The following is a 16,734-nucleotide window of genomic DNA, read 5'->3' as shown; positions in this document are numbered from 1 at the left end:
TCTAAGACAGTAACTCTCAGCTGGGGGCAATTTTACCTCCCAGGGTGGCAATGTTAGGAGACATTTTAGTTTATTATGATTAGGGGAAACAACTGGGGAACATGTAGTGGCTAGAGGCCTGGGATACTGCTGAAAATCCTACAGTGAACAGGACTGCACTCCCAAGCAGTTATCTGTTTCAAAATGTCAATAGTGCCCCTGATGAGGACTCTTGCCCATATAATAGGAGAGTTGTGGAGATAGTAGGAACTTTATACTTTAGGCCTGGATCGCAAACTCCTATGACTAAAAGCAAAGCAGGAACCAGAAATGAACACATGAGATCAAGTGTAAAGCCAGAGAAGGTTGAGGTAGGGGGGAGAAGTATAGCAAATTAGAAAGTGCATAACCCATCTGAAGTCATTCAAATTCAGATTAAAAATAAAATACTCTATGAATCAATTAAAGCCCCTTGCCTAGTTGGATTTGTGCACAAGCTGCCAGTTTTGGACTCACCTAAACTCTTCTGTAGTGCTTAAATATTTCCCACGAATGTTGGTTACTTTATATAAAAAATACATTTAAAATACCTGTGTGTATTACTATGTATATGTACACACACATGCACACCACCCCTACACATACAGATACTCACGTGTAACAAAAAGCATGATGCCTGTGCTGTTTCTCTCGATCCTTCTTCCAGTCCCCTACATTTTCTCATTGCCATCACCACCGTCTTAGTTGCAGTATTGGTCTTCTCTTTGCATGACCTTAATTTCCTTCTTAACTAAATTTATAGCCTACTCCAGCCATTTCTAGACTTGTCACATTGTTTCCTCCCCATCAGACATGGCTGACCACCTAAATAACCACCTGAGAAAGGTGGCCAATCAGGTGTAAAAGCAAAAGTCATGAAATCAATACAAACTAAAGTCAGACACACGGTGTTATCTATACAGTTTTATGGAGATGATACATGAAAGCTAAAACATGTATTAGGCAACAGAGTCAGCAATTGGGTTTGTGTTTTTCAGAGCTCCCTCTGGCAGCAGTTGGGAAATGAGATCAAAAGGGAGGACTTGAAGTAAGGAAACAGGCTGCATTGGCTGTCTCTGCTTTAACACACCACCACAAACTTAGCAGCTCAAAGCAACAGAAATGTATTATCTCACAGTTCTGTACGTCAGAGGTCTGAGATGGCTTTACTGGTTTCTCTGCTCTGGATTTTCTAAGGCTGAATTCAAGGTGTCAGCTGGATGGACTCTCACTGAGAGTCTGGGAAGAGTCCATTTCCACGTTCAGTCAGGTTGTTGACAGAGTTCAGTTCCTCGTGATTGTAGGACTTGGGTTTTCTTGCTGGCTGTCAGGGTGGGGGTTGCCCTTAGCTTCTAGAGGCTTCTTTCTAGTTCTCGCACATGGGCTCCTACGTCTCAGGGCCAGCAATAGTGTGTCAAATCCTTCTCATGCTTGGAATTGCTCCCTTTCTTAAGGTCAGCTGATTAGTAACCCGAATTACATGTGCAAAGTCCCTTTACCCTAGATAAGTGATTGCCTGAATACCAGAGACAGGAGTCCTAAGGAGAGATGGTTAAGATACTGCCTCCCACACAAGTTGAGACATTAGGAGCAATGGGAATGGAGGAAAGAGGATGAAGAGAGGTGTTAGGAGATCTGGAGACCTTGGTCACTGATCAGAGAGAGGAAGAGAGAGGGAAGGCTCTAGGGAAGTGGACTTAGCAGAGCCATGAAAACAAAACCTGCGTGCCTGCAGAGGGGTGTGCTTTGGGAAAGTGTGCCGGTTCTTCCTGGACAACCTCAGCACGTCCCAGTGACTTGGCATAACTCTCTCTCTGAAAGCAGGTGTGAGAGATCACGCTGCACAACAGCACTGATTGGAAGTCTGTATGAGGAGCAGGTGTACACTGGATGCCTTGCCCTCCCACTGTCCTACCAGTTTACTTTCTACTGAAACTGAACCAGAGAGGCACCAGCCTTGGAAACACCAAGCTTAGTGGAGATAAAGGGAGAGGCATTATATTGGAAACCAGCACTCCCCGGGCCCCTTTCTTCACTTCCAGGATACTAGAAGCCACATTTTACTTGCTAGCAGAAAATTAGAGAATTCCTCTCTGAAAAAAATGGAATGACCTTAGAATAAAGACACATAGACACTAATTATAAGCAATGGCTAGATCTCCACCAGTTCTTGGGACCCATCCAAACTCAGAGTTTGCAGTTAGCTTTTGAGTAGCTCCATCTTAAATGTGAATGGAAGCCAAGATCACCAGCTATTGTTTCAGTTGCTGAGTTCCCATTTGTTGAGGCCGGCCTGCTTCCCTTGGAGCCCTGTTAGGTTTAGGATGCCAGCGATTTATTTTGACCCCCAAAGCAGGTCAGCATCCTAGAGCCCAGCACTGTTTTCCCTGTTGTGGGCCACTTTCCAACACACTCTTCTCTTTTTGCAAAATTTGCCATCTTCTACTGCCGTGCCCATCCAGGAATTACTTTAGTAGACAATGTTCTCCCTTCCCTATTTTTGAAAATAGGGATTTACCATAATCCTTTTGAGAGGTGGTATACTTACATCAACTTCCCAGCAAACCTCAATGGAAAATTAAATGGTGGTAACACAACCATGTTTGAGAAGTTGCCAACCTCCCGCTTTGTGGGTTGATTGATCTGTTTCTTGTGGTTTCCAGAATTTTGTGCTTAAATCTCTTGTAGGAAAGGTTATTTTTAGTTCTTAAGTCTCTGAATAGATTTCTCAGCATCTTTTAAAGTTACTGAATTAGGTCTCTAAGCTTTTAAACATTGAATAATACCTGAGGCAAGGCTTAATATCCCCTTGCCCCTCAAAGCCAGGAAGTGTTTGAGTTCATTAGAATCCACTGAAATACTTTAGTGAAGTGCTTTTGTCAAGGGAATAAAATGGTTGAAGAATTGGGGGATGGAGGGACGTGGGAAATTTAGGAACCAAAAGGGCAAGTTAGAGAATTCTAAAAGAATTCACTGTGATTCTTTTTTCTTCCTTTGCTTTCAGAATAACACACCAGTAGAAAAGCAAATATATGAAAAGACAATCACTCTTCATAGGAGAAATGCAGGTTTAAAGCTATAAGGAGATGTGTATCACCATTAGCAGAGATGTTTTTAACTGACATATCTTGTGCTAGTTTAAGTGTGAGGAAAAAGGTCCTCTCCTGCATTGCTGGTGGACCCATGTATTGGTTGGTACAAACCCAAAGGAGAGAGCAATGTGTCAAAATCTGTCCAGATTTAAAGCACCCAAGACCTTTGACCCAGCAGTTCTGCTTCCGGAAAATGTATTCTACATATATTTAATGTGTAGAAATATGTGTAGGGATATTACAGCATTTTTTATGATAGCAGAGACTAGAACAACAACCTAAATGCCATTAATCGGAAACTGGTTAAACATATGATTTATTCAAATAATGGAATAACATGCCATCATTAAAAAATAGGGCAGCCTGTGTGTACTAATCTGGAAAGGTCTCTGAGATGTATGTGTAGGTAAAAAGAGCAAGGTGGAGATTAGTGTGTATATTGTGCTACCATTTGTTTTTAAAAATAAAAAGTATAATGAGGAGTGACTGCTAATGAGTACAGGTTTCTTTTTGCGGTGATGGAAATGTCCTGGAATTAGTGGTGATGGTTGGACATCCTTGTGAATGAACTAGAATGCACTGAAATGTAAACTTTAAAATGGTAAATTTTATGGTTTGTGAGTTATATGTCAATAAAAATACAGAGAAAATGAAAGGTATAACCTCTACACAGAAAAAAATTCTTTCTGAAAGTATGTATTAAGAACTGGTCATAGAGATAGCTCTGGAGGAGGGAATGGGAATGGATGGTAAACTTGCTCTTCACCATATACACCACTGCATGCCTTTTGAGTTTTGAAATACGTGCGTGTATCAGCTAGTCAAAAAATTAATAGTTTATAAAAAGAAGCAAATCTGTTAATTATTAAATCTACTTTAACAGAAAAGCAGATTTCTAAGATCTTACCTACAATTACACAATTCCATCGTGATTTAACTTTAATTTTATTGTCAAGGTACCAAATTAAGAAGTACTTGGAAATATGAAGAAATTCATGTTTAAACTAATTAAAAAGGAAAAAAATCTACAATAAGTGTAAACTACCAGAGAAAGTGGGCCATGCTAATTAGAAGGAATTAATTGGGTAATTGCATTTTACCTACTTAAAATCCCCCGTCACCTTTAATTGGAATAACTTTCCTCTTTACTTCCAGTCCCTAAACCATTGTGTGGTACCGATAGTGTCGTGTAATAAGGTTCTGAATCCCCATCAAGAGTAGCTTTATTTCAGTGGAAGGATTCCATAAACCCTGTATGGCTGAAAATAATGGAAACAGCCTTAAGATTATAGAAGATGTGATGGCACCTGGTTAACTAAAAAGAGAATCACTTTACCCAAGTGCGCTGATACACTGTTATAACTGACCGAGGTGATTGGAGGAACCTTAAAGGAAAGGCCAAGAGGTAGGTAAACGTGCAGCGGGAGATTCTCTGTGCGGTGTGGCAAGCTGTCCGCGCCCGGCTGTTAGCTGTGCATGGATTTGGTTGTTTCTTACTCCTACACCCACTCCACTTGGCCCCTAAGTGAAAACTGGTCCAGAGGATACTGAAGGACTCTTGAATGTCTTAGAAAAATAAATCTTGAAAAAACCCCTTTGGAACAGAGATGTGCTTCCCACACGTGGAGTCCACTGTAAAGGTAGGAAATATTCCCTAATGTTCGTGTTAGCACCATGAAGACTCCTGTCTTGCCTTTTCTCCTCTTGCTTTTACAAGGAGGAATGTGAGCATGAAGTAGTGAAACTCTTAGAGGAGAGACAGGAAATCTTCTTAACGTGTAATTGTTTTAGATACATTACCAAAGAAGATGTTGCTGTAGCCTCACTGGACAAGGTGAAGAAGAATGGGGGCCATGTCCGTCTGATCACGAAGGAGTCCGGGCCACGGGAACCTTCTACACAGTAAGGTTTCATTTATGAGAAGGACATAGTAGTACTACGTGTACTCCTTTAAATTTCTGTATTCATATTTGTAATCATACTTGACCTTGATGTGGCCACTTATAGGTTAGAAAGAGCTTTCACAATATGGTAACTCCTCCATCCTCCTAGCAACCCTGTGAGGAATAGGAAGTCCTCACCTTACAAATGAGAAGGACCCTGAGACCAGGTGGACCAAGTGACCCACCCAAAGATACTAGATGTTCCCAGTCATGAGCTCTTTCTATCACAAGGAGCTTTTCTTTTAACACTTCTAACAAACAGCCATGGAAAATAGAAAATGGGCAAGCAGTTGTAGTAATTCCGTGTAGGACCTTTCAACATAATTGAGGAATGTACCTTTTCGTTTTATTTTAACAAATTGAGTGCATGTCCTGTCATGTTCATTTCTCATTTTAATTCAGTCAAATCTGAGTTTACCTGTAGGAGGCACATAACTGTTCCAGCTCCTAAAAGCAGTATTAGCACCTTGGCTGTGTCACTCCGTGGGTGTGACTGTCTGCTGGTGGTCAGCAGGGGCTCCCAGAGGGTGTCATGGAAGCCTTAGTAAATGGCCTCTCTGTCCTGCTACGGTGTGTGGTCCAACACAGAGCACGGGAGCCCCAACTTCAGGTGGGGTTTCACATTAGTCTGTCCTTTCCCAGCCTGAAGAAGCATTTTCTAACTTCTCATTTGCCAATTTCTTCATATGTGTCCAAGTCTGATTGTTTAACTTGAAGATACCTAAATTCCCAAGAGAGGCAGCATATTTGTATTCAAATTAATTTTTTAACACCCCATTCTGTGCTTTATTTGGCACGGAGCATCAAGTGCTGACTATAACTATTGTTTCCACACTGAATCACAGAATCTGTGGGTCCTGCATTTACTGTTTATCAGTATAGAAACTTTGAAAACCATTCATTATATGAAGTAGTGACTAGTGTTAAGTGTTCATTAGTTACTTATTGCATGTTTTGCTCAATTCTAGAAAGTTCCTTGATGATGGAGTGTGTGTCCCATTTCTAAATCCCTGCATAGCCCAAGCTGATCTCACTGGGAAGCCTTCTATATCCAAAGGCTATCTGCAAGCTGTGGATAATGAAGGAAACCCACTTTGCCTTCGCTGTCAGCAACCCACTTGCCAAACTAAGCAAGAGTGTAAAGTGAACGCTTGGGATTCACGGTTTTGCTCTCTGAAATGTCAGGAAGAGTTTTGGATTCGATCTAATAACAGTTACCTGCGAGCCAAAGTATTTGAAATTGAACATGGTGTGTGTCAGCTATGTAATCTGAATGCACAGGAACTCTTTTTACGTCTGAGAGATGCCCCCAAAAGTCAGAGGAAGAATCTTCTGAACATTACCTGGATCTCAAAGCTCCCATTGGAACAGGTAAATTATAATCATGCGGCAGACAGAAGGCCGCATTGTACTGAGTGATGAATATTGACTCACTTTTTTTAACTTTTTAATATGGCAGTTTTTCAAAATATACATACAGAAGTAGAATAATCAACCCATAGACCCATCGCCCAACTTGAACAGTTATCAACATTTTGCCTTCATTTTCATTTGTCCCTCACCTCAATCCTTTTTTCTCCTGGAATTATTTTAAAGCAAATTCCAGACATTTCATTTCATTTCCTTTTTTTTTAAAGATTTTATTTATTTACTTGACAGAGAGAGAGAGACAGCAAGAGAGGGAACACAAGCAGGGGAAGAGGGAGAAGCAGGCCTCCCGCTGAGCAGGGAGCCCGATGCGGGGCTCAATCCCAGGACCCTGGGATCATGACCTGAGCCGAAGGCAGACACTCAACGACTGAGCCACCCAGGCACTCACCCCTCCGCCTTTTTTTTAAGTAATCTCTACATCCATCGTGGCGCTTGGACTCATGACCCTGAGATCAAGTCGCATGCTCTACCAACTAAGCCAGCCAGGTACCCCTCATTTCCTCTTGAAATACTCTCATTATGGGGGTGCCTTGGTGGCTTCTCCCTCTCCTGCTCCCCCTGCTTGTGCTCACTCACTCTGTCAAATAAATAAAAATATTTAAAAAAATACTTTCATTACGTACCTCTCACAGAGATTTCCTTCCACCCTCCTTTCTTTCTGTCTCTTTCTAAAATATAATCCTGTGCCCCAGTACCCATTATTACACTCAACATAATTATGATTCCTTAATAAATCCAGGCTTAGTTTCCCAGATTGTCTCAAAAATGCCTTTTTGCAATTGCTTTGTTCAAATTAGGATCACAATATGACCCACACACTGCATTTGTTCATTTAACTCTTATGTTCCAGTTAATCTGTAATATCACCTCCTTCCTTTTTTACACCATTGATTGTTCAAGAAACTGGATCATTTGCCTGTAGGATTTCCTACAGTATGGATTTGTCTCCCTCTAGCCTCATGGTATTATTTGACATGTTTCCCTATCCCCCTGATTTCAGAATAATAGTTATAGATATAGTGGTTTAATTAGATTCTGATTAAATTATTTTGAGAAGAGAGCTTAACAGATGATACATCCCATCAAGAAGTACCTATGGTCTGATTGTTCCACTTTTCATGATGTTAGGATTGAATGACAAGAGGCAAACAGATAACCCCCACAAAACAGTTCATTACAATGTGAAGAAAATATCTGTTCATCCCATTGATTTTACAATGGGATTTTTTTATTTTATGGAATTTTAGCAGAGCAATTTACAGAAAAAATATTATTCTTAGAAAACAATCACCAGGATTCACTTTTATTTCACATTAGAAACGCAACTGGTTTCTAATGGGATCTAATCAGTTCTAAGTTTCAAACTAGAGCAAAATGTATAATTTTGTAGTGTGCTTAATTTAAAAAAAATCACTCCTGAGCCATTCTCTCCCCACTAAAATAATGGATAAATTCCTGCCAGTTGGTCAAATCAGACATTTTTATTTACCTAGTATCACCGAATTATTTCTGCAAAGATGAATTAGCATGACTTTGAGACCTAGGGAAATACACTGTTTCCTTCATGATAACCAGAGTTCCTGAAATATCCTTTTGTCTAACTGGTGAGGGACACACTGCACCCATCCCAGGGGTGTCAGCCAGATGGCAGTCAGTGCTGCCTCAGAGCCGAGTCTTCTAGAAGACATGCAATGAAAGGACTCAAGGGTATCATGAAAGCAGCCTGTCCAGGAACGCAGAAGTTATTACATAGTGTACTACTAAAACAAAAGTGCTCCAAGGCTAGGGAGCACCATACGGCTCATATTGGGGAGGATCAGTCAGAGAGGGAGTGATTGTTTTAAGAGTTAAATTTAGGATGCTGAACACTGACCCCGGGTGATTGGCCAGGGAATTACTAGGAGGAATAAAGAAGCACATCTGGAGTAGAAAGTCCACCCGAGGAGAGACTGTTGAGAGCAAAAGAATTGGTTACAAAAGCAGACGAAATGGATTTTTTTCCCTCAGAACACGTCATGTGCTTGATGCACAAGACTGCCATTTGTAACTGCTTCTAACAATGCCGGCCTCAGCTGGACAGAGTTTACCACTCCAGCTCGCTGCCTCTTGGGGCTCCTCTGGGGCTGGGGTCCCTCTGCCTCCACGTGTCTGACAGAGTGCTTTAGAACCATGACACAGGTTCCCCTGGCCAGCAGCATGCAGCCGATTTTAATTTCGTCCTTGTCCAAGACCAAGCTTCATGCTCATCTTTATCACATTGAAAAAACTATAATGCTGAGCTGGTTTTACTGCCTCAGGCAAAATGTTAAAATACATCCCATTTTAAGGTAGGTCATCACAGATAAAATGTAAAGTGTATATATGTGAGCTGGCCTAAATAGTGCTGCTTTACGTGGACAACTTTGTTTATTCCAGATACGCCAGTGATAGAGATGTTGTGGAAACTTCCTTCCAGTCCATGGAACTGAGGAGGCTCCCAAATGAATGGCATAAATGTTCCCGCTGACAGCTGTTAATATTAATCTTTCACTGTTTATAATAACAGATGAATTTAGGTCAATAACTAAAGATTATTTGACTCCGTAATATACAGAAGTTTTTTTCTAATCTGATCTTACTTTTTTCACAGTTTTCTTTTAGTGACTATCTAAACTAGCTCAAAGGTGCAGAAGCAAGTAATTTTCCCCAATGTGTCAGGAGTCTTGGTATTTTATACTTGCTTATAATTTTTTCAAAATGGGTTAGGTAAGGGAAAAAAAACTTTTTCAGAAACATATTTTATTGCTTTCAAATTGCTAACCTAGAGGCTTTTTCCTACTCACAATAAAAGCTATAAAAAGCCATCCTAATGTGTTTTTCGCTGTGATTTTGCTGTATAAACATGATTGCACAAGGCAAAACCAACAGTTCCCACAGTGTATGGTGAAAAGTGCTGATCTTATGCTCTTACTGCAGCTTAATGAAATGATAAGAAAGCCAGGAGAGGGGCATTTCTGGCAGGTGGACCACATCAAGCCCGTGTCCGGTGGAGGAGGACAGTGCTCTCTGGACAACCTGCAGACGCTGTGCACAGTGTGTCACAGAGAGGTGAGTGAGGCTCTACAGACCCAGGTGACTTCTTCTGGGACAGCAAACAAAATTGACAGGCGTGGGAGACTGAGTGGGTGAATCCGTATCCCTTGTCTGGGTTCCGAGATGCCTTTATTCCCTTCATCACCTGAGTTTCCTCTCGGGGCCGATGTAAGTTCTCAGTCCCAGACAGAAGAGAAGCTGCTGTCCTTTGCATTCATTCTAGGACAGGAGATTGTCACCACCACCTAGAAGAAAATGAATGTAACTTACACAGTGTTGAAGAGACCCATCAACCTAGAAGACTGCTGAACTGGAACAGTGACGTGTGTTTGCATTTGCAGCTAAGGCTGTCCTGACATGTCAGAGAACATTAATAAATTCCTTCTAGGACCAACTCCGTTCAACATGCAGACATTACACTCTTGGCCAAAGTGCAAAATCTGTTATCCTTGGCACGTTTTTGAGCAGTTACCTGTTGCTTAAAACAGGAGGGAAAAATATGACAACATTATTTACCAACTAGGATGAATTTTTAACAGGCCGTCTAGTAAAAGGATCTACTGATTAAAATTTTCTTAGAAAGAAGCATACGTTCAATATGCAACTTTGGATCTAACTTTTTTTCCAAATTGTGGCAGGATTTAAGCATTTCCCCATGTTCCCATGATAAGCATTCATGTTTATCATCCCAAATGGCTACACATTATTGAGTCTATGTCTGTCATAGTTTATTTAGCCAGTCCCATACTGATGAACATTGAAGTGGTTTTCATTTCCTGTTTACATACTGTTCTTTCCATTTTGAAGTTGTTCCTTAAGATAGATCCTCAGATGTAAAAATCACGGAGTCAAGTGTTTGACTGTAGGAATTTATCTCCGAGGAGTTTTCCAAAGGACAGTGTTCTGCTCCTCTCCCCCCGGGGGACAAGAGTGCCCATTTAACTGAGCTCATCAGTGCTCATGTGCCAGGAGAAGGGCCTGCCACTATTTTGTTTACCAAAGATACTGAGGTTTTTAAAAATGCTCATCAGTGGTATTTACACTTTCGAAAACTGTTCAGATCCTTTGCCAGTGTTCATATGGTATAAGTACTCTTAGCCTTATTTTAATATTTTAGGTTCCTCAGTTTCTTCACAAATATAATTCTTACATAAATGGGATCCTGTAATAGGGTTTTTTGTTTTCTTTTTAGTTTTAATCCTCTTTTCTCTCCCCACGCCTTCTACCTGGATAGCTTCACACATACATGAACTTCAACTGGGAAAAAAAAGTCATCTGATTTCTCTGCTGTGAAAATTACTAGCACATTCAAGACCCATAAGAGAATTAAGATATAACAAAAAAGAAAATCCACCCCTTCCGTAATCACTGTTTTAGATTCTCATGAGAAATTCTATTTGTGGAAATAGCAGAAGAATTCAGGTTTGATCTACCTCATTTTGTTTTTCTGCATTGGCTTGGGAGTGGCTTCTGAGCCCACAGATTAGGAAGCTGGTAGGCCTTACGTGCACCACACTGTGAGAAATCACGAGACACCTCGTGTAGGCCCTCACTTAGATGAGGAGAATCAGGGCCTACTGTAGTCCCCGAATGAGGCATTCACAGTCTCACTGGGGAGTAAGTCATTCCCCAAAGCATCTGGTCCTAAGTGAACGCAGGACCTCAGGGCACTTACCAGAGCTACTGGGGGTCCTCTGCTTGTGACGTGGTGTCCCCTCTGAGGGCAAAGCACTGGGAAGTAGGCGTGGTGATAATGTAGATTTTTCCAGACTAAAGAAATACAAAAAGTTTTTGAGATTCTGAAACCAGTACTCTTTTCCTAACAGGTGTACATTTGTATATTTTTTAACTTTTAGAGAACTACCAGGCAAGCTAAGGAAAGAAGCCAGGGGAGAAGACAATGTCTAGCGTCAAAGCATGGATCAGACATCACAAGATTTTTGGTGAAGAAATGAAGTGTAAAAAGTTTTGAATGGATGACAAATGGTTTACATGTGGAGGAACTGAAACCTTTTTTCTCATGTTTCTCAGATTAAGAGTGAACATTTTTAGAGCAAAAAAATCAAGAATTCAATTTGCCCTTTCACAGTATATGCTTTTAGTGTCTAATACCTTTTGAAAGTACTTAACACAAACTGAGATACAATACTAAATATTTCTGTGATCTTCTTGATTTCAGGCAGGCTCTCAATTAGGTTTCAGTGAGGTTTTGTTAAGCTTTCATTTCCCCCTGCAGTACCTTAATCATGGTATTATGCATAGACTGTGTTTTAAAAATATACTCTCAATTACTTGGGAAATGCTTCTGGATTAGTATTGCTTCTGAACTGCTGTGTGGAGATGCAGAACACTGGAAAACTGCATGGGAAATTTCGGAGGCAAATCATTCAGGAATTCGGGATCAAGCATGACCTTCCTGGTTAGTATGCAAGAGAGACTCTTGTTCTCTGACTGCCTCCAAAATGGGCTTCGGGTACACATTTTGAGTGTTGCCCTATTTGTTTTATTTCTTAGCACATTGTCTTTATTGAAAAGATGCTTCTGAAAATAAGCTAATTGGAACTATGGTGTTGGTAGAAGATTTGGAGTTCTAGATAGCAAGTAATTGTTAAAACTATTTAAAAACTGAAAACATAAAATGTAAAATGTCACTAAACTTCATTTTTCAGTTAGTTGGTTAGTTTATGTTAATGTATAAAACTAAGTTCACTGTCCAAGCGCCCTTTGTCTCCTGGTTATCATTTTGTTTTTAAAATCCCAGTCTTATTAGAAGTGTATTCCTGGTACCCCTTTAAAAAGGAGTGAGGATGATAAAACACTTTATACTAAAGCATGATCAGATGGAGATAATAGGTTTCAAAAATACAATGGTAATACTAACATGTCACTGACATTCAAAAATAAAAGCATGACAATGAAAACCAGGGTACAGTCCTGCAAAATGTCAAAGTCATGAGAGGAAAGAGTCAGAACTACACAAAATAGAGGTCCAAGCAAGAATTACATTCACGAACGGCCTATTTGTAAACACTGTTTGGATGTAAATTTCATTTATTTGAGCACTTTACAATTTTCATTAGTAACTGATACTTTACAGTGTAGAGGACTTGTTTTTAGAAAGACTATCCAATCATGAGTTATCCTTCCAGAGTTCTTAAGGTTTATAACTATTTTATTGCATGAGATCAAATAGTGTTTATTTTATAAATTAGGCCAGGCTTTCTTTTGCCTCCTTTCTGCTTTGCTCGCCAGGCTCTTTGCAGTTTTCTGCCTCATTGCCAGGGTAACCTAGTATTCCTCACGGCTGAGAGCTGAGAAATCAGCTGAGAGCTGAGAAACCGGCAGGCTGCTTTTCCTCCAGCCTAGGGTGCTTGCAAGTGAGACTTAGGTCTAAGTAGTTCAGGTGTCAGTGGCAGTTACCACTTTAGATTAAACTAAGGTGGCAGTTCTAGGAATAAAGTTCTCAGATATAATAAAGAAATGATGGTTTGAGATTAAATGACCCATGTGCCAGATTTCAAAATCCCAAACCAAATAAAAATGCCATAAAAGCATCAAAAAGAATAAAATACTTAGAAATATTTAGCTAAAGAGGTGAAAGATATATACACTGAAACTACCAGACTTTGATGAAAAAAAAAAACTGAAAAAGATACAAACAAATGGAAAGATATTCCATATTCATGGATGGGAAAAATTTATATTCTAAGAAAGTCCATACTACCCAAAGAAATCTATAGATGCAGTATAATCCCTATCAATATTCCAGTGGCATCTTTCATAGAAATAGAGAAAAAAAAATTCTAAAATTTGCTTGGAACCACAAAACTCAAAATAGCAAAGCAATCTTGAGAGAGAAGAACAAAGCTGGAGGAATCAGGCTTCTGGGTTCAAACTGTATTACAAAGTTGTAGTAATCAAAACATTACGTTATAGCTAAAAACAAACCCATAGATCAATAGAAGAGCATAGAGAGCCCAATAAAACCATATATCTGCAACTAATTTTTTTAAAAGATTATTTTAAGAGAGCACAAGGGGAAGGGAAGAGAGAGAGAATCCTCAAGCAGACTCCCCACTGAGCTCGAAGCCCAACACCAGGCTGGATCTCACAAACCTGAGCCAAAACCAAGAATCGGCCACTTAACCAACTGAGACACTCAGGTGTGCCCCCCCTTTTTTAATTTATTTATTTTATTTTAGAGAGAGAGAGTCAACTGATTTTCAACAAAGAAGCCAAGAATATATAACGGAAAAAGGATAGTCTCTTCAGTAAATGGTCATAGGAAAACTAGACAGCCACATGCAAAAGAATGAAACTGGACCCCCTACTTTGTAGCATATACACAGATCAATTCAAAATTGAATAAAGTCTTGAATGTAAGACCTGAAACAATAAAACTCCTCAAAGAAAACAGGGAAGATTTAGGTCCGAGATGGCGGCTAGGAAGACCTTTAACTTACCTCTTTCCACAGACACACCAAATCTATACCTACATATGGAGCAGTTCCTCCTGAGGAAGAACTGAGGACTGATTGAACAGGTTCTGTACAACAGAGGATAGAGAGACCACATAGAGAAGAGCAAGAGAAACAGAGACAGGGTAACAACAGGAAACCCAACCCTGAGGTAAACTGCAGTGGGAAGGGACGGCACAGAGGGACCCATGCACAGATTCACCCATGCTGGGGCATGGAAAAAAGCATTTCAAAAGGCAACTACACTATCAGTGAACCAACCCTAGAACATTTAACAGTGAAGGAACTGCTGGAATTTTCTCCAGACTCAGAGGTGCTAGTGAGTACCATTGTTTACATTCATCCTTCACCTTGATGGCACAGATGGGCTCAAGGTCCCAGCACTCTAGCCAGCCTGCTGCATTAGCAAACACCAGGGCCCTAGCCCGTACCAGCCTGACATCTCCCCAGGGCGGCCCCCACACGCATGCCTCCCCAACCTCCAGTTGTCCCACCAAGGTGAGCCCAACACAGTGCACACCTGGTCACTCCTTTAGTGTGCCCATTACAGCTGCAGCCAACTTACCAAGATAATACAGGCACAAAACACTCCAGGACACCCCAGGCCTCCAACTGGTTTAGCTCCAGCCAACTCACCAGGGCACCCCCCCGTGTGAGGCCACACCTACTATAGCTGGAACCATCCCCCCAGGATTCTCCAAGCACAGAAGGCCCTGGGACCACCCAACCCATGCTCACTTGAGTTCCAGCTATCCCACCAGGACACCCCTTTGGGGAGCGCCTGTCTATGCCTGCTTCATCTCCAGCCATCTTAGCAGAGTGGCCGTAGACTGCCCAAGGAATTCGCAGGCCACACCCCTTACAGCTCTAACCAGCCAGCCAAAACCACGAAACGTATAGTCTACACCAGGGATATTCCTATACAAGTCCAGCCATCCAGAATGGGAGAGGTAGCTGTTTTGCCTAAGTAAAAAGAAAGTAAAACAAAATGAAGACAGAGGAATATCCTCCAAAAAAAATGAGACAAAAGTTGAGGAAAAAAACTAATTGGAATGGTGATCACCAATCTATGATAAGGAGTTAAAAGTAATAGTCAAAAAGATGCTTGTCAGACTTGAGAGAAGAGTGGATGAAAGATGGAAGTATCACAATTCCACATTTCAAGATATACTACAAAGCTCTAGTTGTCAAAACAATATGGTACTGACACAGAAATAGACACATAAATCAACAGAACAGAGAGCCCAGAAATAAACCTACACATATATGGTCAATTAATCCACGACAAAGGAGGCAAGAATGTGCAATGAGGAAAAGGCAGTCTCTTTAATAAATGGTGCTGGGGAAACTGGACCACTTTCTTACACCATACACAAAAATAAACTCATAATGGATTAAAGACCGAAATGAGAGATCTGAAACCATTAAAATCCTAGAAGAGAACACAGGCTGTTATTTCTTTGACATTAGCTATAGCAACATTTTTCTAGATCTGTCTCCTAAGGCACGAGAAACAAGCAAAAATAAACTAGTGGGACTACATCAAAATAAAAAAGCTTCTGCACAGCAAAGTAAATCATCAACAAAACTAAAAAGCAAACTATAGAATGGGACAATATTTGCAGATAACCTATCCTGTAGGGGTTAATATCCAAAATATATAAACAGCTCCTATAACTCAACATCAAAAGAATGATAATCCAATAAAAAAATTACTTGATTAGACATTTTTCCAAAGAACATATACAGATGGCAAACAGACATATGAAAAGATGCTCATTACTAATCATCAGGGAAATGCAAATCAAATGGCTAATATAAAAAACACACAAAATAACAAGTGTTGACAAGGATGTGGAGAAAAAGGAACTTCATGCTTTGTTGGCGAGAAGGCAAATTGGTACATTCTCTAGGGAAAACTGTATGGAGGTTTTTTTGGAAAATTAAAAATGGAAATAATATATGATTCAGTGATTCCAGTGCTGGGTGTTTACCCAAAGAAAATGAAAACACGAATTTGAAAAGATATATGTACCCCTGTGTTTACTACATTATTTACAATAGCCAAGATATAGAAGCAGCCCAAGTAGCCATCACTATATGAATGGATAAAGAAGATAAATATAGGGGCGCCTGGGTGGCTCAGTTGTTAAGCATCTGCCTTCAGCTCAGGTCATGATCCCAGGGTCCTGGGATCGAGCCCCACATTGGGCTCCCTGCTCGGCAGGGAGCCTGCTTCTCCCTCTGCCTCCTGCTCCCCTGGTTGTGCTTGCCCTCTCTCTCTGTCAAATAAATAAATCTTAAAAAAAAAAAAAAAAAAAAAGAATACACACACACACACACACACACACACACACACACACAATGGAATATTACTCAGACATAAAAGAAGAATGAAACTTTACCATTCCTGACAATATGGATGGACATAGAAGATACTATGCTACATGAAATAAATCAGAGAGAAAGACAAATACCATATATTTTCACTTGTATGTGAAATCTAAAAAAACAAAACAAAAGCAGAAACAGACTCTTAAATACAAAAAACAAACTGATGGCTGCCTAAGGGGAAGAGAGAGGCAAAACAGGTGAGGGGGTTAAGAAGTACAAACTTCCACTTACAGTAAGTTACAGAGATGGAAAATACAGCACAGGGAATACTGTCAATAATAATGTAATAATTTGGTATAGTGAAAG

At 40.3% G+C, this 16,734-nt stretch overlaps 1 protein-coding gene across 8 annotated transcripts in view; it reads left to right on the top strand.

The window, feature by feature from the left end:
* The window catches only part of ZRANB3 (zinc finger RANBP2-type containing 3), a 295,604-nt gene extending 283,206 nt beyond the window's left edge, over nt 1-12,398 (top strand). For 3 of the 8 annotated variants that reach the window (XM_027590261.1, XM_027590262.1, XM_027590263.1), the window contains 4 exons: nt 4,902-5,012; nt 6,022-6,424; nt 9,440-9,571; nt 11,413-12,398. In XM_027590261.1, the coding sequence (XP_027446062.1) occupies nt 4,902-5,012; nt 6,022-6,424; nt 9,440-9,571; nt 11,413-11,511 (745 nt within the window). In that variant the 3' untranslated portion in view covers nt 11,512-12,398. The other 5 variants (XM_027590266.1, XM_027590265.1, XM_027590268.1 and 2 more) reach the window with 3 other exon arrangements.
* The last annotated feature ends 4,336 nt before the right edge of the window (nt 12,399-16,734 follow it).

This window comes from Zalophus californianus, chromosome 3 (genome assembly GCF_009762305.2).
Source record: "Zalophus californianus isolate mZalCal1 chromosome 3, mZalCal1.pri.v2, whole genome shotgun sequence".
NCBI lineage: Eukaryota > Metazoa > Chordata > Mammalia > Carnivora > Otariidae > Zalophus > Zalophus californianus.
This window is presented reverse-complemented; position numbering and strand designations above follow the sequence as displayed.